At 39.3% G+C, this 22,502-nt stretch overlaps 2 protein-coding genes across 2 annotated transcripts in view; both read left to right on the top strand.

The window, feature by feature from the left end:
- Positions 1-4,740, top strand: part of LOC140226867 (ubiquitin carboxyl-terminal hydrolase 32-like) — a 77,403-nt gene extending 72,663 nt beyond the window's left edge. The window contains exons 27-30 of the mRNA XM_072307297.1: positions 445-636; positions 1,182-1,883; positions 2,726-2,818; positions 3,440-4,740. Coding sequence (XP_072163398.1) covers positions 445-636; positions 1,182-1,883; positions 2,726-2,818; positions 3,440-3,607 — 1,155 coding nt within the window. The 3' untranslated portion in view covers positions 3,608-4,740. The remainder of the gene's footprint in view (positions 1-444; positions 637-1,181; positions 1,884-2,725; positions 2,819-3,439) is intronic.
- Positions 1-22,502, top strand: part of LOC140227555 (large ribosomal subunit protein eL6-like) — a 211,089-nt gene that overhangs the window by 77,612 nt on the left and 110,975 nt on the right. The window lies entirely within an intron of this gene.

Here is a 22,502-nt window from a genome sequence, read left to right as displayed (position 1 = left end):
TTGGCTGAATTAGGAGGTGAATTGGAATGAAATTGAATAAAGACTTTTTATGGTCTTACCATCCGTTGGATAAAAGGCTGTGATGAATGTCAATTCTATTCAAATTGTATTTTCATTTTCAACATGACATAATAACATACACTTCACTCTTTCACCCAGCAAGGGAGTAATGTAGACAATACTTTACGAAATTGATATGCAACAATGGTGAAACATTTTGATAAATCATCAAAGCATACAGTATACTTTGTGCAACAAATGGAGGGACCCGCTGAAAAGGCAATGCGTGTAATGCTTGTCAAGTAGTTGTGAAGTATTAAATAGCATCACAGTGAATTTTAGGATGTACACACCTGTGCCTATGTCACTGGCACTTGCTGTTGAGCAGATGCAAATCTCTGTGATATTGGTTGCTTTGAAATGCCGTGTTTGATGTCGGTATAGATCGTGAGCGAGCACGGGAGCTGCGAGAACAGCCGGCGGTTGCAGACGGAACCAATCAACCTGGACGACTGCCTGCGGGCGTTCACCAAGGAAGAAGAACTGGGGGAGGATGAATTGTACTACTGCTCCAAGTGTAAGCAGCACAGGCTAGCCGCCAAGAAATTGGACATATGGAAACTCCCACCAATACTGGTAAGTCCGTCGTCGTGGCAACATTGTCATCAGCATCATTATCATCCTTCTCATTACTGTCATATTATAACCATTATACATGTCACTGTTTCCACCGTCTCCATCAGCATCTCCACTGCTTCTGTCGTCTTCATCGTCATCGTCATTATCATCATCATCATCATCATCAGTTTCTTCATCATCATTATTATTCTTCATCAGATATCACCCTTGTCATTCTCATTGTTAATCTAAAGAGCTACTTCTATTGTAATCACTTGAATTTTTATGACAATTACAAAGAACAAACTAAGAACATCTTCAGTTTGTTTACTTTTCTGCTACAATGTTGGAACCTGTAGAATCAAGTCAGATAGGATCTAGCAAAGGAATTGGATAAATCTGTTTTTCCTGTGTTGGTTTGCTTTGCAAATGGATGAAAAATGAATCAGTAGTTGAGATTTAGTTTTGCTGTTTTTAATAGCCAAATGTTGGTTTGTTCTGCAAGTTGATGAAAAATAAACCGGCAGCGAATATTCAATTTTGCTGTTTTTTTCTAAATGCAGATTGTGCACCTGAAGAGATTCCAATTTGTCAATGGTCGATGGGTCAAGTCCCAGAAGATAGTCAAGTTCCCAAAGAGGAACTTCAACATCAGTAACTTTGTGGTGCCGAGGGGCAAGGACCCATCGTCGTCGTCAGAGGACGTGAGCGGAGAACCTGAGAAGAACGGGGATGGAGACAGCGTCCTGGGCCCCAGCACCGGTGTCAGTGTGAACACGATAGAAATGAAGAGCAGCCAACAAGGCTCTGAAAAGACAACCGATGAAGATGCGGAGGTAGGAGGAAGAGAAACGAGCAAAGCAGATGACCAAAGTGGCTCGGATGCAGGAACCAACAAGAGCAGATACGACAGACCGTCAGCCCTTCAGCTCAATAATAAGTCGGACGATGATGTCGGGCAGGTAGTGAATGGACTCGACCAGGCGCGCTCCGCCTCCGATCTGCCCAACGGCCATCCGGTGGAGAGAGGGGCGGAGCAGAAGGACCAGGACAGCGGGTGTAGCACCCTGGAGGGCGGACAGGGGGAGGGATCGGGAGATGCAGTGGGCTCGGAGGGGGACAGCTCGCCGAGAAAACCCAAGTTAAAGAAGCAGGCCTCGCTGCTCACGCCGCCCGTGGACGCGACGGATGCCCACCCACTCCTCCACGAGATGTGCACCGAAGACGTGGATGACAATCAGATGTACGACCTGTATGGCGTCGTGGTAAGTCTCTTTTTGTGGCTCTCTGTGCACCGCATACTGATGGTTCTTCATAAATGTCTTCACTTGACAGATTCTGACCTGCAGCACCTCCCTGAGAACTAGAGTACGGTGCACTCCCAATATAACGAAACGACATTGGTGCAACAAAATTTTGTGATAAGGAAGTAAAAACGCAGGCCCCGAAAATTATTGCTTGTACAATATCTTTATATACATTATTTGTTCAGTTATAACAAAATATTGAAATAACAAAAGAAAACTGCCATTCCAGAGGACTTCCATTATAGCCTGAGTTGCCTGTACTTCATTGTGTTGTGACAGGAGACTGTAAAAGCCTCCCTCATTCGGGAGTTATGGCCTATTGTGATGCATGTTAGTCATGAGTACATTGTATATACCTCTCAGATGGCTCTTTGAAATCTTGTGGATTAGGACAGATAAATGTTGGCAGCCCTTTTTGTGAAGTTAAAATGCTAACAAAGAAAGTGGGTAGAGGGGAGTAGGAAAGAGTGTCCAAAAAAGGAGAGAGATGGAGAGGGAGGGAGAGAAATCCAGTTTTCATGTCATCCTTCAGAGTTGGAGAAATTGTTTCTGTTTTTATACCTTTGCATGAAGTGTCGCCAGATACATTATATTTTCGGGCTGTGTTTTTCTTTTATAAATTTTGTGAACAACATAACTTGAGAACTGTTAGAGGAACCCAATTGATGCTTGGCATGTGCATGTACATGTATGTGTTGACAAAGCTGTGCTGAGTAACTTTTGGGCACACATGCTCAAAGTCAGAGGTCAAAGGTCAAGGGCAAATGCTAAAATTTCACTGTTTTTGTTTGACCACACAGAGCCACACAGGCATCCTCGGGGGTGGTCACTACGTGTCCTATGCAGTCAATCCCAACAAGAAGTGGTATTGCTACAATGACAGCAGTGTCAAGGTGAGTGCATGTGCATTTTACCCATCCTCTTCTAGCCTTTTGCCAAGGCCCTACTCGCTGTATGGTGGTGAGTGAGTGGGGGTGAACGAGGCGAGCTCAGCTGAGTTGGACTGTGCGAGGGCCTTTTGAGATCTGGTTCGCATCCTTATGTCAGCCCTTTGAATTATCGACTTTTGTTCCCCGAACTGCCCAAATCCAATTTGCATATCGTACGGCGAATACACGCCACAGACCTCCACTTGTGGTCATAGATGCATTCAAATGGGCCAGACAACGCCAAAGACAGAGGATGTGCGGAGCACGCCATTCCATTGGTCGACCGGAGCCTGTCAATATGACTATTCAGTAGGGTTCATGTTCCATGAATAATAATGTTTGAAGCAGATCTCAAAAGGCCTTCCTTCAGTGTACTGTGACATATTGTGAATTATTGATCGGTTTGTGCTTGATTGTGTGTTGGAACAAAACGTGCAAAGTTGGCAAGCTGTCTGCAGAGTCTGGTATACGAATGTTACACATGAGGCATTCAATGAAGACTGGAATGGGATTGTGAAGAAATGCTAACTACCAATTTTACTCAGAGTGATGTATTCTCTCTCCCTTCTGTCACTCCCCATTCAGGAAGTGAAGGAGGAGATCGACATGGACAATGCCTACATGCTGTTCTACGAGTGCCGCTCCATGTCCTACGTCCAGTACATCCCGGACACATCCGGCAAGCACCCGGACATGACGCCGATCGAGGACGAGATCGAGGCGGACTACCGCAAGTTCTGCGTCATCCAATGACTGGCGGGGCGAGGCAAGCTAGGGGGGGTCCTGGGGACGGGTCTGTTCTGGCTCTGGACCGCGGCCCGCGAGGGCATGCGGGCCATGGGCCACAAGAAGGTCAAGTGATGTTGCGGTGGTCAGTAGTTATTCGAGAGATGGGAGATAGAAGTATTAGTGGTGGTTATGGGAGTTGGGGTGGAGAGTCGAGAGAGGTTGTTAGCGCAGAAGGGGGGAAAAGACTAGGTTTGGGATCTTAGGGCGTGGTTCTTGGCATTCTTTGTGGAGGGAAGTGAGAGGTGCAGAGCTGCTGTGCAAGCAGCAGCTTTGCAGAAGGCCAAAGAAAGAGCCAAGATGAACCGATAGACAACGGCACGACTGTGTTCCTCATTAAACATCGATTACAGGGTTTTCTCCCCTCCTGTGAAGAGGGTTCAACACCTTGAATAAATGGTAAGGTAGCTTGGGGAAAAAAAGAGTGCGGGTATATTGGACAGACCTTTTATGAGGAAAAACTGAATTGGAAAAGAAAAAAAAAATACAGGCACTTCAGATATAACTCGGCAGTTTCCAACCAAAGCAGTCCCATTCTAGTCAAAGTCACACTTGATGTTCTTGTCAAACTTTATATTTCAGAGACTCGTTTTGTCTCTCCCAGGCTTTTGAAACAGCTCTCTCATCTCTTAGTATACACTGAGGACTGGTATGTGAAAGAAAGAAAAAAAAATGAAAAGAATCAGCAGATAAGTACTCTAAACGTATTCAGTCATCCAATTCTCTGTCGCTGTGCAGGATTTTCACAGATGTGAAAAATCTTTTGTTGTGGTTGTTAATGTTTCGTTCTGTCACTCTCTGAGGGAGTGTGCCATATAGCGCCAGTTGGTCTATTTGTGATTCTTCTGTACCGAGTGTCTGAAAAAAAAGAAAGAAGCAGACACACATACAAGAAAACAATCACTGCCCTAATGTACAGAATCTCATCTCAGTGTGGGAGAAGCTGTACAGAAAACCGTCCGTGAACATTTTGTGAAAAAGTGTGACTCGCTTGTTCCGTGTGACTGTTGGAGGTTTTGAGAAGTGCGAATAAAACGTGACATCCAGGAACAATCAGTGGGATGCCAGAGTTTTGAGAGAAATCAAAGAGACGACCACAACTGATTTAAGGATGAGGGATGGGGGGGGGGGGGAGGGGATTAATAGGGTGGTTGGGTTGGTGAGGGATTAAAATCGACAGTAGTATCGAGGAGTTTGGAGGAGTAAATCTGTCCCGTCCGACGCAGAGATGAGATGAAATACTTAATATATTTGATGAGTCTTGTGAGATAAGTAGACCCCGCCCCCTCGGCCCTTCCCAGTTTGCCTTGCGAGTCGACAGCAAGAATAAGAAACAAAAGAAAAAACAACGCCAGTCTTCCCAGAAGATGTACTTAATAACTGTAGTGGTAACGTTTCCTTGTACTCTATGTTCACTTTATATGATATAGGATCACTTTATTGAGTATGCTTTAATAGCGAGCAGAAAAGAGAAAAAAAGTTGCTCATTTTTATACTTAAGAACGTACATAATCATTATGAGAGTGTCACACGTGCGCATTTAAATGTAGCAGCATTACCTTTCGGTGTCCCTACTGAATGATATATCTGTGGTCCCTGTCTCATTTTATATTGCTGTGGACAATTGTGATTTCTTTTTGTTTTTTCGCGGTTTTGTTTACAAGTTTTGGGCTGTCACCCTCGCACAGATATGCAGATGGAGCGCAACTGACAAGCATTTTTTTTTTTAATGATATTCGCACGAATTGTGATTTATACTTAAACTCTTCAGCAATGTTCATATTTATTTTGTGTCACAAGAGCCATCTGATTTGACCGGTAGATTTGAAAAAAAATGGAAGGATAAAAAAAGAATGAAGAAAGGGAGAGAGTGTGTGGCCACACTGTTGGCTGATACTGTTTCAGTGATGACTGTGGGCGTGTCTGACGATCACCATGACAACACGAATAATGTGCTTTTGATGCTCATGATTCTTCATTTTTTTTTTTCTTAAAACTTACTTTGGGTTTGAATTAATTGATACTTATTACATATCCCCCGCTGCAACATTCCTTTCATTCAAATTGTTGTTGTAGAAAGCAAGAAGAAGCTAGTATGAGTGAAGCCTTTTCTGTTTCAGTATGTTTGTGTACACACACACACACACACACACACACACACTTCTTTATTTCACTCTCCTGACACTGATTGTGGTTGCATGCATGAAAACCGCCTTGTACATTCTCTGGTCACGTCGTAAGAGCATGTGTGAGCTCTCTTGGAACCACAACTTTGATGGTGTATCAGTATTTTCTTCGAGGATAACACCATTGGCACATGATAGAGTGAGTTCGTATCGGACAGGGCGATTGCGATTCTGTTTTCATCACGCCTTCAAAGCTATAATACCTTTCAAATCGTGCATCTGTGTCAACTGTAGAATGAATCCAGAGGTCTGTCATTAGAGTACGCTCACGCAGGATTCTATCAGGTGTTTTGTGCATGCTAAAGTGTGCATGACCCGTGCTAGGAGATCACCCGTCAAACTCGACATTCGATTTTTGGTGAATGAGTGTTTCATAGTCCTGTGCAAGAAACAGTTGTTTGAGCTGTTATTTCCGTTTTAAACCACCAAAAGTCTGCTAAGTGTTAGAGCAAAAGTTATTCCGAGAATTTTGCATCACTTGAAAGATGTCTGCGATGCCTTTGAAACCAGGCATCAACAGTACAACAACCTAAGTTGTGCAGATCCTTGTGAAATATTCCATTTGACTTTTTGTGGAAACTTACATCTGTACATACATACTGAGATTACGAAAAGGGCTGAAGGCAAGGGGTGAAAAGGAAACCATTTTTCTGATGAGTATATATATGTACAAAAAATGATGGAAACAGCAATACTATGATAAAATTCACTCGTCAACTTTGAAGTGGTGCGGTCCACCAGATATTTTGTAGATGTAGAAGCACCGTTTATACTTCCACAGTCTCCCGAAGAAAGACTTAGTGCTGCATGAGTTATGGTGAACTCTCCAAAATATCATCAGGAAGCTTGATAGACTGTGTGACACTAGTTTTACCCTTGTTGGTCTTAGCTTAGGGAATGTATTCCATTGGACTGAATCGGCGCCACTCGAGTGCATAAATTTCTCCTAAATTGCTGTCAGAGTGATCGATTCTGTCTAGGTGTAAACTTAGTTGCAGTCCTTTAAGTTGGACAGTCCCATACATGGATTTTTCTGTTGTCTTAAATGTTACGGAAACTATATGGCCCGTCAATGGAAGTCTTTCATAATAGATTCCTGTGAAAGTAAAAAAGACAAAGCATATGGTATTGCCTTTCCTTTTTCTTTTCTTCTTCTTGTACCCCATGACGTTGAAGTAGGTGCTGTGCTTTAAGTACTTGATTACTTTTCAGCTCATAATAATGTTAATTGTAGAGAATTATGAAGTATATATTCTACAAGTTTTAGGATCCATGTGCAGTTGCAAAGGTACAGGATAGGGTGTGTATGATATAAAAGTGTTAATGTTCAGGTCTTTGAATTTCACAGTTTTTGTTCTGGCCTTCAAGGTATTCCATTACATTTATGTCATACTTTCATTTCTTTCCTTTCCTTTTATTAAAAATGATTGTCCAAAAAAGAATGCTCCAAACCAAAGACATTTCATGAACAATGAATTTATTTTTGCGAAGCGTGGACTTTAGTTGCTTAATAATCGTGGCCAAAAGAATAGCTTTAGAGTGTGGCAGTAGAGAGGAAGTTGATGCGGCTCTGTAGCTAATGTAATGCACTTCATTATTGACTTCAATTCTCTTTCTTATTTGTAAGGGTAGGGTGGGATGGGGTGGGTTGGGATGGTAAGGGGTGTAGGCATATTAGAGGATACATATCAAACTCACATTTTCCTCTATTGGTATGATTTGCAGGCAGAATGTTAAATTTCAATGCATATTTGATACCAGGTATTTGTGCAGTGTTGACCGCATTTTGCACTGTATTTTGATTTTTTTTTTCCATGATGCTGAAAACCCCAAAGCACTACATGTCATTTTAAGACCCAACATTTGTCATTAACCCTAACTTACCTGGGCTATTTAGCAAGCTTGAATTCCTGGGGGGGGGGGGGGGGCCATTATGGCCCCCCCTTCAGATCTCGGCCGTTGATCGCGCGATCGCCGCAAAATTTTGCATGAACATAAAGCCGGATGTAATCTACAAGACTGTTAAGTTCAATTTTCAAAAAATTTGAAGTTTTTATTTTAAATTAATTAATTATGCAAATATATGCAAAAAAACTCATTTTCGTCTATAATTGGCTTATAAAAGCTTATGGAATGGTGATTTTTGTTTTAAATTTTCCTAGTGACATTCCGAACATTTGTACGTAAAAAGAAAATCAGTATCAAAATTAATTTCCTATGTTTTCTATTGTTTTATCATTTTTTAATGTATTTCTTTGTTTTTTCGAACTTTTGTTTTTGTTGTTTTTTTCAGCAGAATTTGTCATACACATCTTTAGAAGCATAGCTATACTAAAATACATTTATTTCAGCCATTAAAATTAAAAATATGAATCTTTATATGAATTAATTGAAAAAACACAATTTGTATTGACTTTGTACACAAAATCACGTTTTTGAGCAATTTTGGGGTGGACGAACATTTTTTGAAGGGGCGTGGCTTCGGAACGGTATGCCCGGTCGCGACAAATTTGGTCTCAAAAGTTGCGCGAGACTTGAAAGTAAAAAGTCAGTGAGCGGCGCGGTCAAAAAATTTTGCGCGGCGGAATGGTCGCGGAATTTGTCGAGGGGGGGGCCATTATGGCCCCCCCCCAGGTAAGTTAGGGTTAACTTGTGTGCCAATTCATGCTCAGTGGGACTTGGCATTTAATTTGGGAATACCAAGCAGTCGTAAAAGCTACCCTTTGGGTAATTTGTTTGACGCTGGCTTGCCTTTGAAACCCTTCTCTTCAAGTTTGAACATTGTATTCATACCGTCCAGTCCAGTAGAATGTCGGCTTTCTCAGTCGGAATAAAGTGGGAAAGTCTTTCTCAAAGGCTAGCTTGTTATTCACACCCGTGTTATGTGAAATACAGTACATAGTACTAGGGAGGGGATTTGACTGGAGACACCTAGGACAATCATGCGAATTCCATGTGGAGGTAAAAATGGTGCATGTGTTCGATAACCACTTGTGATGTGTCTTTCCATGCCATTTGCTCTCTCCAACAAAGCCACACCAACCTAGTTTAGTCACAGAGATTTTGAGCTTTTGCATGATTTGCTAGTTTTCTGAGCGCTGAACAAAAGCGTAATAGAACATCAGGCAGTAGCTTGCTGTACTAAAAGGTGAATTGCATACAGTGCCGTATGTTGGGTCATAAAACTTGCATCCTGTTTTGAATCACTGCCCGTAATGCAGATTGTGTAGTTTGCATAAGCATAAGTATGTGCTTGCTCAGACAGAGATACACAAACCCGCAATTTGTCATATAATAGACCTGCTTCATTTTTAAAGTTTCATTGTTGGGTGTTCTAGTTTAAGGAACATATTTGCCTCATAATGTTTGCATGTGGTATGCAGTTGCACCTTGGACCTCATTTTGCGTTTATTGAATAGCAAATGTATGGGCTGCCAATTTATCTAGTGTACCATGTAATTAGATAGGAGGAAATAGTCTGCAGTATTCAATTGTAAAGCATATTTTTCTTTTTCATTTGTGGACAGTTGTGAGGGGGATACTGCACCCGGTAGCCAAAGAAAAGAATGGACGTTCTGTATAAAACAAAACATATGCAGTGCATGCTTCTTTTCTTGTTGCACATGGTTTATTGAGAGGTCGAGTCATCTGATACACGTGGGCATAGATATTGTATATCTATATTCTCTGTGAAATTGTAGCATACGGACATCAGGAAATGTGTTGTTTTGTGTTTTTTTTAGTTGCAGCAAGACACCTTTAGCAGCTTATAATTGGCGTGGGAATCTGTTAGCTTGTGTCAATAGGGCCATGATCACTTTGCCATTGTATGAGTCATATGAGTTCATAATCAAATTAGAATTGATTGGATAGATTTGAACTCGTGAAAGTGCCGTCGTTAAGCAAATGAAAGCTAGTAGTTGGATGTAGAGGATCTGAAATTTGTGCTGCGTTGGCGTATCATTAACATCGTCGTTTTTTTCATTTTCGTCCACAATTTGTGGCAATTCTGCGTACACACTCACTGTGATTATGAACTAGGGCTGTAGCTTGACTTTGTAGTCAGGAGCAAAGGTACTTTGGTAGATGTTCATCACACACTGTTGATGTGTGGATGTGGAGGAAAAACCTTTGCCTGTTGGACAGACTTTTGTACTACTTTGTTATAGGGTTAACACACCAACCATGTGTGTCCTTTTCTTTTATATTTATTCTCTCTTCTTTTCTTTTTTTTTCCATAATTGTTTCTTTTCTTTCTCTCAACCTGTGCACTGATACAGTTTTGTTTTGGTCTGCTGATGAAGGGAAATCCCGGCACTGATGTGAAAGTTAACATGATGTTAACATTTCTGCCAATGATTTGTCACAATGCTATGCCTAAAAAAAAAATATGACAACATACCCTTATGCAGATTCAAAAAGCAATGGAAACAGCAAGTAATGGTATCCTTGTAGTTCAGTATATACATATCTAAGTCTGCAATGTAATACACAGCAGATTGATAGATATATGTGTAGCTCTGCAATAGATATACATATATCGTGTGCATGCCTGTGATTCTGAATAGATGTTTTACCACCTGTGTGCTGGTGAACTTGCAAAGGTCATTTGCACTCATATTGTCACTGATTACACCACCCTCCCCCTTCCCCCATGTGAAACCCATCAAGTAGAAAATAGGCTTGTATTGTTGTGTTACAGCTTTTTGACCATAGTGAATGCAAATTTAGTAGGCATCAATGTAATATCAATGTTGAGCATGGTGTCTGCTCTGGTATTATGGATACAAATGCTGTCTATCTGTTTAGTTGCTTGCTATTTTTTCTTTTTTTTTGGGGGGGGGGAGGAGGTAGAATTTTTTTTTTTTTAAGTCCCTTTCTGAAGCTTCAAACTTAAGGAATGGAAATCATGAATTTTGATTTTGAGTGCAAAAGTCCACCCATGGATCAGTGTTTTTTGTTACCAATCATTGCTCAGTGTAATGTGTGCAAGCAGATGATCAGCTGTTAGAAGGAGCTTTGTTTACTGGTAAGTCTCTTAACAGTGTCCACATCACTGTCCTGTAATCATGTTTTTAGCTATGCTTTTTCTCCCTATAACTTAATTTAACAAGCAGTAGAGAAGAAAGAGGATAAGAAAAACCAAATTTGGTTCAAAATATCACTTTTTAATTTTGACAATACATTTTCATTGATTTAGTTAGATGAGAGTTTGATACAGACCCATAAGATAGTCAAAATAGAAATTGTGGAGTTATTTTCTAAGAGTGGGTTTCTCAGACAACAATTTCCCCCCCCCCCCCTTAGCTCTTTCATCTCTTCAGTCAAGGGAAGCTGTAGTCCCAGACTGCCTGCAGTGATATTTAAGATCCCATTTTTAAGGCAGCCAACAACAGTGTGGACTGTTCTATCTGGTGCATACCCTAACATAGGGTGTGAAAAGAAATCTTGCTTTGTATGATTTGTTTGCTTTTTGTATGGGCTCAAGCTGTTAATGATAGTCTATGCCAAACAATCAGTTCAAAAGTGGTTCGCAGCTTAGTATCTTGAAGATGTTATTTTATTACCTCCGTAATTAAGAGTCACAGAAGTTTTTTGTTTCCTTTTTATCTCGTAGTAGTATGCCAAACTTCAGTAGCTTTTACCTACTTGTACTACATTTTTGCGAAAAAACTTTGTTTACTTGTGGAGAGTTTATTACAGAATAGTGAAGACGTTGTTTGATAAAGAGATTTCTAATGAACAGAGTTGATTTTATTTTGATTTTTTGTACATTCTGTGAATAAGATGTATTAATTATTGACGAACCAATGGATGTATATGAGATGATGAATAGCTGTGTATTTTATTGAATGAGTTCTCTTGTTCACAGTGTACAGAGAGCTCCTTGTATGTTGCAGTTTGTGAATTCTTTCAATTTTACGACTGCGTGATCAGTATGTACTACTTCGTTCGACAATATATCCTCGAGAGAGATGTGTTTTTTTTTCTCCACGGAAAGAAATAAGAACACTTTCTTAAGTATTTGTACTGAATAATAATGACAAAAGTTTGTAGTAGAGTGTCTAATTAAGAGTGCAAACTGAATCATGTTTTCCACCATATTGACCGCATCTTTGTGTAATGATGTCATGAATCGTTGACTCCAGCAATGAAGAGACGTGATGAAGTATATGCATGCATGCAACATTTCCTAGAATTGTGTACACGGTCGTGGATCAAGTTTGTGTGTCTCGTACTATTCCGATAATAATATATTGGTCTTCACTTGAGTGTATGTCCTCCGGTTAAGTCTGTGCAATCCGAGTGTGGAGGTGATAGGGAACCTCATCATGTGTTGGCCAGTTTGATGTTCCCCCCCTTCGTGAGTTGTTATAAGATGATATCAAAACCATGAATGTCGTGTTTTTGTTTGACATACTTTTTTTGAGATCAAGGATGGATGAAAGTCATGTGAAAAAAAGAGAGAGAAAAAAAAAAAGGAAGAGAAAAGAAAAAAGAGTCAAGATTATATGCACAATTAAAGGATGATTGTGGATGATGAATTCTTTGAATAGCAAACATACGGTCTGAAGAGCATTTAGTTCTTTTGTGTCTCCTCTTGTTTTTCATTGTGTGATGTGAGCATAGTGCAAGCCGTTCTGTTTAAAGGGATGGTATAGTTTTGGTTGAGATGGCAATTTAGATTTTACTCTTTTTTTGTCCCCGCCGAACGAGTTCGAGCAGGGGACTATGAAACGGGCTCCGTACGTGTGTGTGTCTGTGCGTCCGTGCGTCCGTCCGTGCGTCCGTCCGTGCGTGCGTCCGTGTGTGCGTCCGTGTGTGATCAAAATGTTCAATTTGCTACTTCTCTGTCATTTATGAGCCAATTTTGATTCTGTTTGCTTTATATGATAGCACTACATGGGAGCTTTAAAACTTCTACACAGAATTTCAGTTGTGACCTTTGACCTTGACCTTTGACCTATATTGTACATTTTGCTACAAAATGCTACTCCTTCGCCATTTCTAACCCGATTTCGATTCCGTTTGCTTTATGTGATGGCACTAGGTGAGGGCTTCAAAACTTCTACACAGAATTTTGACCTTTGACTTCTTTGACCTTTGACCTTGATTTTTGACCTATATTGTGCATTTTGCTACAAAATGCTACTCCTTCGCCATTTCTAACCCGATTTTGATTCCGTTTGCTTTATGTGATAGGACTAGGTGAGGGCTTCAAAACTTCTACACAGAATTTTGACCTTTGTCTTCTTTGACCTTGATTTTTGACCTATATTGTACATTGGCTACAAAATGCTACTCCTTCGCCATTTCTAACCCAATTTCGATTCCATTTGCTTTATGTGATGGCACTAGGTGAGGGCTTCAAAACTTCTACACAGAATTTTGACCTTTGACTTCTTTGACCTTTGACCTTGATTTTTAACCTATATTGCACATTTTGTTACAAAATGCTACTTCCGGCGGGGACATATATTACGCACCGCGTAATTTCTACTTTTCCTTGTTTTTGGTAAAATGATTAGATACCACTGTAGAAATATGAATGAGCACACAGTTCTTAGTGGAATTCAAAGTTTATTGGATGAAAATTGGTTTTGGAATGGCTGAGATATCCAAAAGCAAAGTAAAACAGAGTGATCCTAATAAAAGCTAGGTCCGACCTTTTAAAAGGACCACTTTGTTTTTGAATATCTCAGCGATTTCAAAACCAATTTTCATCGAATTAACTTCGAATTCCCCGTAGTATCGTATGCCCTTGCTCTTGCATATTTCATAAGAGGATTCTCATTAAATGAAAGAAAGATATTATTCAGAGGGGTGAAGGTTCAGGTGTGAGTTTCTTCCCTTTGTCCCCCTCTACAAAGTAAATTTGTTAAAATCGCAAGTGCTGATCTGTAAATTAACAAACATGTCGGAAAAAAGGAACAAGTGGGACTCGAACCTGTCGTCTACTACATTCTCATCCCCCAAAAGTTGGAAACCCGAAGCTCCATCCATGCCATCTGAACAGAACCCGAACTATACCATCCCTTCAAATTAGTAGAGAGAGCATCTACAATGTCCTTTGCCTTTAGGGATCGTATAGTTTTGGTTGAGACCTAATTTCAGGTTTCTAACCTTTTTGTTAAGATAATGAGAAACCTCTTATGAAATATGAAAGAGCATGTAATTCCATGAGGTATTCAACGTTATCTGATGAAAATTGGCTTTGAAATGGCTGAGATATCCAAAACAGAGCGTTTCTAATAAAGTATGGGACCCACATTTTATTACGATCGCTTTGTTTTACTTTGTGTTTGGATGTTTCAGTCATTCCAAACCCGATTTTCATCAAATAAACTTTGAATTCCTCTTAAAATGGTATGCTCTGTACTATTTCATAAGTGTTTTCTTGGTATCTCGCAAAAAAGTTAAAAGCCCAATTCCCATCTCCACCAATACTGTACCATCCCTTTAATGTCTTTTTTTTCCTTCAAAGTAACAAAATCTGCAGTTATTTGATGAGAAGTATTCAATATTCTGTATTTTTACTGATTTCGGCAAACCCCTTTCACCATTCTCTGTTTCATGAAAACCCGTGACTGGAAATTCCGTGACATTTGCATTTCTTTTCAATTTGAATGAACTTTCTACTCTTTCTTCTTCTTCTTCTTCTTCTTCTTCTTCTTCTTCTTCTTCTTATGATGATGATGATGATGATGGTGATGATGATGATGAGGATGATGATGATTTTCGCGTGAGTGAATGTGATATGACTTAATAACTTCGATCTATCGGATGATTGGCTGATCTGTATAATGTTGCTTGGTTATTTCGAGAATAATGTTTGGTACACTGTACCAAAATGATGGTGATGGTCACGATGATAGGATCCTGGTGATTGCCTTAATGAAGATGATCACAACCACTGACGAGCCAAACGTTACAATAATAAAGATATGATTAACGCAAATGTAATCACCCGTTATTATGATTCTGACGACTACAGTGCAATCTCGGTTTCACATCGGCTGCAATGCTAATGCAGACCTCACTACCATTCTGAATTTGGAGGAAATTTTAAGTATCTGAATTTTGACCATTCTCAGCTCTTGTTTCAGGAACAGTGTTCCAGTTTTTTGATAATTTTACTTTCTTACGGGATCTACTCTTTCTTTTCCTACTTTTGAGCCAAATCATCCCTACCCTACTTTTCAGTCAGATAGGTTTGGAGGTCTGCTTATAGTAGTAACGCTGGTCAGACAGGTTTAACAGTAATTATTTTCGTTCTTTGCGAACAGAGCATTCATGGAACAGCATCCAGGAAAACGTCCGTAATCACATAAAATCATTGAGACGCAACTGTATATTCACAATCGAGACAGGAATGCTAATGACTTAATTAGAATGACGGCAACAATAATAACACTGATACAAAAAATGTGAATTAAGGTAGCAATACAACTGAACCAATGAGATGTCTGTATAGTACATGTACAGTACTCCTAATTTTTTTTTATGTGTGTGAATGACTCGTCGAAAAATGAACATACAACGCGTATATCCAATACATGCATTATTTCGCACGCGTGTATGTTTATAAAAATGCAGTGTTTACAACTCATCCTGCTATTGAGTTTGAGTATAAAGAAAGTAATGTATTATGAGCATAAATGTGTATCCTAGCAACGAGATCGAAGGAGAAATGAATGACTTATAGAATGTAATGTGGGCACAGCAAAACATACATGCGTCAAGAACACCGTCCAATACCAAACCTCACTATTTAGGTTCGTATCATGAACAAACTGAGAGAGAGAGAGAGAAAAAAGATATCCAATTGATACATGCAATGTAATGAAAAGAACAAAATCACCCGTATTTGTTCAGATACACAAGTTCCTGGCAGCGCAAAGCCTTTCCACAGTCAAGTGAAATATTGACTTCTGGGGGGGGGGGGGGGGAGAAAATTCTGTTCAAATATGACGACAGGCTATGTCAATAACAACATGAAACCGCAATTCAAGATGACAATCATAATGATGATGATAATGTAGATTGTAAATACTCTTTTGTTGTTATGTCCTCTCTTTACTATTACTTTCGAAAGAAAGAAAGTAGGCCCTACTTCGACTGTCTCGAGTCGTGAGTAGTCCTGCAACTGCTACACCACTTCTTCCACTTCTACCGCTGATGCTGATGCTGCCGTATATCATGATGATTATTATGATTCGTATCATATTCTCGTCATTTTCACAGTTATTGCCGTAGTCATCGTACGAAATGATAGTAGCATTAACATCTTCGGTAGCTGGAGAAAAATAAAAAAAAACATCTTTTGGTAGCTTGAGTTTGTGTTTGATAAGAAAAGCTCGTAAGATACTTCAAATCCAACCGTCCACGCATTTGCTGATGGGGATAATCATTTCCAGTAATTGCTCTACAGCCCCTGTCGTAATCCCATGATCTGTGAAGTATTTATCGAAGCGATTCATCCATTCGAGTGTGATTCGTTATTCCTCCTAATAATCTTAGTTTGTATGATCCATTGATCTTTTGAATTGCCGGGTATATCCTGAAACGAGTGTTTGCGCTCACTTCGAACGTCGGCTCTTGAAGAAGCTTGATTTCCGCCGTCCACTCGGAACAAGTGCGTCTTGCCCCCTCTGGAGAAATCGAAAGGTAAACACCTGTTGGCAACTGGTTGTTCCGCGCGGACGAGCTCAAATTTGATCTGTTCTTGGCCAAACCGGCGTACTATTATGCAAGCGTGACAGTGCTCTCGTATACGGTTTTTGCGTGTTTGGCTTTCATTTTTCCTCTTTATTTCTTATTGCTGCTGCCTTTTCCTCTTTCATTCTCTTTTCTCCAATTCCCTTCCCCCTTTTTATTAACTTCCCTGTTCTTCATTCTTGCCTTACCTTCCTTTCGCTTCTCCTTTTTGCTTGTGTTCTAGACCTTTCACATGTTTTTTTCTTTCTCTCTTTTTTGTAAGTACAGGTTGACCAAGACTATTATGCCCTTTCGGTTTCAAACTTTTAAATGATTTCATCGAAATGAAAACAAGACAAAAGTAACTAAAGTAAATCAATTAAACACACACACACACACACACACACACATACACACCAAAACCGAAAGAGCTATAAGAGTCAAATGGTAATAAATACATGTAATCAAATATAATCATATATTATTTCAAATCTTGATTCAGAGTTGTTCGAATACATTCGAGCCGAGCAATAACATTTAGGTCTTATATTCGTAAACTGTCAGTATACTATTGCAGTTTAGGCATAAAAATTTAACCATCATGGTTAAAGCCACTAGTTACCATTGCGAGCAGTGATTAAAAAATGTTCGAGTTACCACATTTTGATGGATATGTATAGTTAAGTTATATTTACCAAACACCCTGCCATATATAATTTTTGCAATAAAGCCACAAATATAAGGTAATGTCATAAATTTTCTCAATAAGCCATAACTGTAGACGGTTGAAGCACTAAGCTTTTTTTTTTTTTTTTTAATCTGCAAATGGTAAATAGTGATTTGAAGTGTTTCTTCCCCTGATTTTGAAAATGATACGCGGCAATACATAATGGGTATTATGCGCTGCGTACGGACACACCCAGCGTGTCTGACGATTGAAGAAGCTCCGTCAAACTGTGTTCATAGCCCGAGCTATTCGTAGCTCACGGCTCTTCGCGCGCGCATCACCCCAAAGTATGACTCTGCAGGAGAAGGGGTATATGATTATACCAGACGACACAGAAAGATTAAAGAAGACTTCGCGTCCCAAATTCTGCATCATTCCTCTTTTTCCTGGACAATTCCACTAGATGGAGGAATGCTGTGACCACAGGACTTGAGGAATATAATCTTTACTGAAGGATTTGCTTCATCGCTTTTGACTGTTACAACTTGTTGTTGGTGTACCCCGCCGCCTGCCGCCGCCAAACGAGCCGCCAGAATAAAGGCTTCTCGCAAACAATCATATCAACGGTCTTATTCTTCTCGCAGAAGCGGAGCAAGCGGTACCGCGATGGTAAGTTTAAATATCCTGTTTCATTTTTTTTTCTAATGTCTGGTCATTTATCTCTGAATAGGCCTATCTGCATATATTTACAGCTAAATATCGTAAGGAAGAAAAACACCAAACGACCTTGTCTGGTTTGGCCCAGTTTAGCAACATACGTTGAACACAATCATTGCCTTGCAACAATTTTTCGTATTGGTAATTTGTAAACTGAACGCCTTATCTTATGATAATTCAGGACTCCTGTTTTGTAATTTTCAAGAAATGGCATACTTTGTATTTCGATCCCCCACTGTGCGATTCAATCTCAATTCTCCCTATGTTTACTCAAAGGTCATAGATTAATTACCAGGGATGCTGGATTACATAACCTCTTTGATTAAAGAGATACTGGATTTTCTAACGACTTCATCAAAACGTTCCATGTGCAGTTATACATAGATTTTATTCTAAAATCCCACATGAGCGCAGTGCTATCTGCTATCTTGCCAGTCTCTAGAATTCTTCTCGCAAATGTCTTTAAACCTTGTAGGTACCAGAGGTTCGAAAAAGGAGAAATTGACAAACATTGACACATTCTTGAATTTAACTGTAATGGATCGTAGTAGTTACAGACATTCTTTGCATTCCTGCTGAGGTGGACAATGTATTCATATTTACTTGCCTTTGTTCTACTTTCAGTAGCTGCATGGTGGAAACATCGATTAGATTATTGATTTTCTCTCTTTTCAGTTACAAAAAATGACCACTTTCGTCTGTCTGTTAGCAAAGATAAACAATCATCCAAGTGTTTATCGATTTTACTATCAGTAGCTCAATGTCCGGCCACATGTTTGGACCGCAGCTGTGTGAAACTATGCGTTTCATATTTTACTGCTTCTGCGCAGATTGACGCATAATCACGCAGGGTACATTTAAATTCGTCTGTTTTTCTGCGACGCGAAAATCAGAGGCTCTTTAGTATGTCACTTTCGACATGAGATAGCGGACAGATTTCCCGCTATAAAACTGATGAAAACGAACAAAAATCAACACAGTTAATGTAGAATGTAAGACAGCGTGCTCTGAATTTCACGTGGTAGCTACCGTTATACTAGTATGACTTGGGAAGGGGTATTTGTATAAGTGACAATATGCAGGCTTTCAAGTGGCCCTACTTTTCCTACTTTTTCCTACTTTTTTACTGCTGTCCCTACTTTTCCTACTTTTTTGCTCAAAATCCTACTTTTTCCTACTTTTTCCTACTTTTTTGGTGAAAAACCCAGCAAAAAAAAAAAAAAAAATGTGCAAGGCTACTTGAATAGTTGATACTGTAAAACGAGGAATTTTCGCGTGCATTTTAATTTCGCGAATTTTGCGAGCGCCAAAATTCGCGAAATTAAAATGCACGCAAAAGCTTTTGTCTTCACTACATGTATTGAATGCCAGTAGCAATTCGTGAAAATTTCATGTCACGAAAAAGGCTGTCGGCTCCAATTCGCGAAAATTTCATGCCACGAATATATCATGTTTTACAGTATTCAGAAATGATGAGTAGACTCTAGTTGCAGATTCTTACTGGTGGGGGGAGCCTCTTCAGCATGCCGAAAGAGGGATAACACAGAGCAATCAACCACAAGACTGCTGCCAGCCTCAGCTTTTGCTCCTGTGCAGATGTGATTGATCCCACTGATATTGCAGCCTAGGACATGGAGCAGTGCTCATCCAGCTCTCATCATTGCTCAAAATTACCAGGCTCTCCAAAGGAGCAAAAGTGAGGCTGAGGCAGCAGGGTTGTGAGTCCGTACAAATTAAGATTTACATGTAGCAGTGGCGTATCGGGGGGGGGGGGGGGGCAAGGGGGGCACGTGCCCCGGTCGCCACTCCTTGGGGCGCAAAAAACGAAAAGAAGAAGAAGAAGAAGAAGAAAACGAAAGAAGAAAAGAAGAGGAAGAAGAAGGAGAGAAAAAAAAAAAACCTCGCCCGGACGGGGTGGGGGGGGGGGGGGAAGGGGGAGGGGCAGAAAACCAAATCAAACAAGATAAAAACAAAACATGATGACGCGGACAAATAACAATGTTTGTTGTGTTCACACAAGAATTCCGAATTAAGCTGAAATACAAACATTTTCGGCTCGCTCGCTGCGCTCGCTCGCCAAAATTTACCCCCCAAAAAAGATAAGAACAAAACGTGATGATGACGCAGAAATATACAAATTTTGGCTCACTCGCGCATACTAATTTAGAGTATTTCTCAAGTCCTCAGTTTGTTGGTATGAATCGTTATCAATCAGACCGTCACTATATCTTGATTAGAATTGTAAGATTTAATAATAAAAAAAGAAAAAAAAAAGACATGTTTGTAAGCTGAAATACAAACATTTTCGGCTTGCTCGCTGCGCTCGCTTGCCAGAATTTATCCAAAAAAAAGATAAGAACAAAACGTGATGATGACGCATAAATATACAAATTTCCGCTCACTCGCGCATACTAACTGAGAGTATTTTTTTCAAGTCCTTAGTTTGTTGGTATGAATCGTTATCTATAAGGCCGTCACTATATCTTGATTAGAATTGTAAGATTTAATAAGCAAAAAATGACAAGAATCCCATGTTTTGTCAGCTGAAATACAAAAATTTTCGGCTCCCTCGCTGCGCTCGCTTGCCAAAATTTATCAAAAAAAGATAAGAACAAAACGTGATGATGACGCAGAAATATACAAAGTTCTGCTCACTCACGCATACTAATTGAGAGTATTTTTTTTTCAAGTCCTTAGTTTGTTGGTATAAATCGTTATCTATAAGGCCGTCACTATATCTTGATTAGAATTGTAAGATTTAATAAGCAAAAAATGACAAGAATCCAATGTTTTGTCAGCTGAAATACAAAATTTTTCGGCTCGCTCACTGCGCTCGCTCGCCAAAATTTAGCAAAACAAAAAAAGAACAAAACGTGATGATGACGCAGAAATATACAAATTTCTCTTCACTACAGCATACTAATTGAGAGTATTTTTTTGTTGTCGGTATAAATCGTTATCTATAAGGCCGTCACTATATCTTGATTAAAATTGTAAGATTTAATAAGCAAAAAATGACAAGAATTCCATGTTTTGTAAGCTGAAATACAAAAATGTTCGGCTCGCTCGCTGCGCTCGCTCGCCAATATTCATCAAAATTTATTTTATTTAAATCACCCTTAAAAGACCCCTTTTAGGTGCTTGAAAAAGCATATCATGTGGACTTTTTTTTAAAGTCCCTACCGGGATGGGGTTGGGGTTGAACACACAGAATTTAGGGGCGCAATTTTCGCATTTGCCCCGGGTGCCGTTTTCCCCAGATATGCCACTGATCAAGAGTTCTGGTGAGTATCAACGAAAACTACTCCAAAAAGCCTGCACATGTCCTGATTTATTCCTACTTTTTTTTTCTTTAATGCCCTACTTTTTCCCTCTCATGTCCTACTTTTTCCTACTTTTTTAGAGATTTTGTTCCTACTTTATTCCTACTTTTTCACATTACCTTGCTTGAAAGCCTGCAATATGACTTGTGTATTACGATATATTCAAAGAATTTGGGGAAGAACCCATAGATTTAATTAAAGGGGAAACTGAATTCAACTCCATGATAAAAGGGGATATTACACTTGCCACGACTTTTCGATGATACTGGTACGAATTACATCCTGTTTAATCAAATCCTTAGTCAACCATGGATTCTTATGCTTCTTCATATGATTCGTAAGGAAAACATTCATCATAAATATCTTTAAATACTTGCAAAAACTTTTATACCTAAGATCAACACTTCCTTTATCAATGTAATTTTTCCATTCAACATTTTTTTTTCAATGTGTTGAAAAAAGAATCATATTTGACTGAGTGATATTACGCTTTACATAAATGGGAAATGATTTGTTCGTACAATGGACAATGGATGAGGACATAGTACAAAAAAAAAAATTGGCAGGTGATCATTTACATCTCTAATCAAAATTCCTGAGTGAGTACAAATATTAACATTTGTAAATAAATTATATTATCAAACAAAGTGGCAGAGGTTGCTGTTATCCGAGTCGGACTGTTAATCAAAGGTTCCAAATAAAATCCACACAAAATATCCATAAATAAATCAATTTTGGAATTTAAACCTATTTTCACCAAATCTAAATTCAAATCACCCATTATGAAACAATTACATGCACGTGGATTTACCTTATGTAATAAATTTGGAAATTCATTAAAAGAAAATATCAGTATTACAATTCGGGGGACGATATATCACATCAACAATTGTTTTGAGTTATTTTTTTTTAACATTTGGCACTGTTATTTACTAACTCAACAAAAATACTTTTAAACGACTCAGATATAACTGTCAGCTCTTGTCTAATAAATGCATGTAAAGAATTATGAACATATACACCTGTTCCACCACCTCGTTTGTTAGGGTGCTGTTCGTTATTCCGAAGGTTAGAAACCTGAAATTAGGTATCATCCAAAACTATTCGATCCCTTTAAAGATCGTCAACAGCTAACTGTAGTTAATGGAATTGAATCTGATATCAGAACAATTAATAAATTGTGGTGTGCCACAAGGATCGATTTTAGGCCCTCTTCTTTTTCTAATATATATATATATATATATATTAATGATTTACCTTTATCAACTCAA

The sequence above is a fragment of the Diadema setosum genome, chromosome 4, assembly GCF_964275005.1.
Source record: "Diadema setosum chromosome 4, eeDiaSeto1, whole genome shotgun sequence".
Lineage (NCBI taxonomy): Eukaryota > Metazoa > Echinodermata > Echinoidea > Diadematoida > Diadematidae > Diadema > Diadema setosum.
The sequence above is the reverse complement of the archived record's forward strand: the minus strand, read 5'-3'. Positions and strand labels throughout refer to the sequence as shown.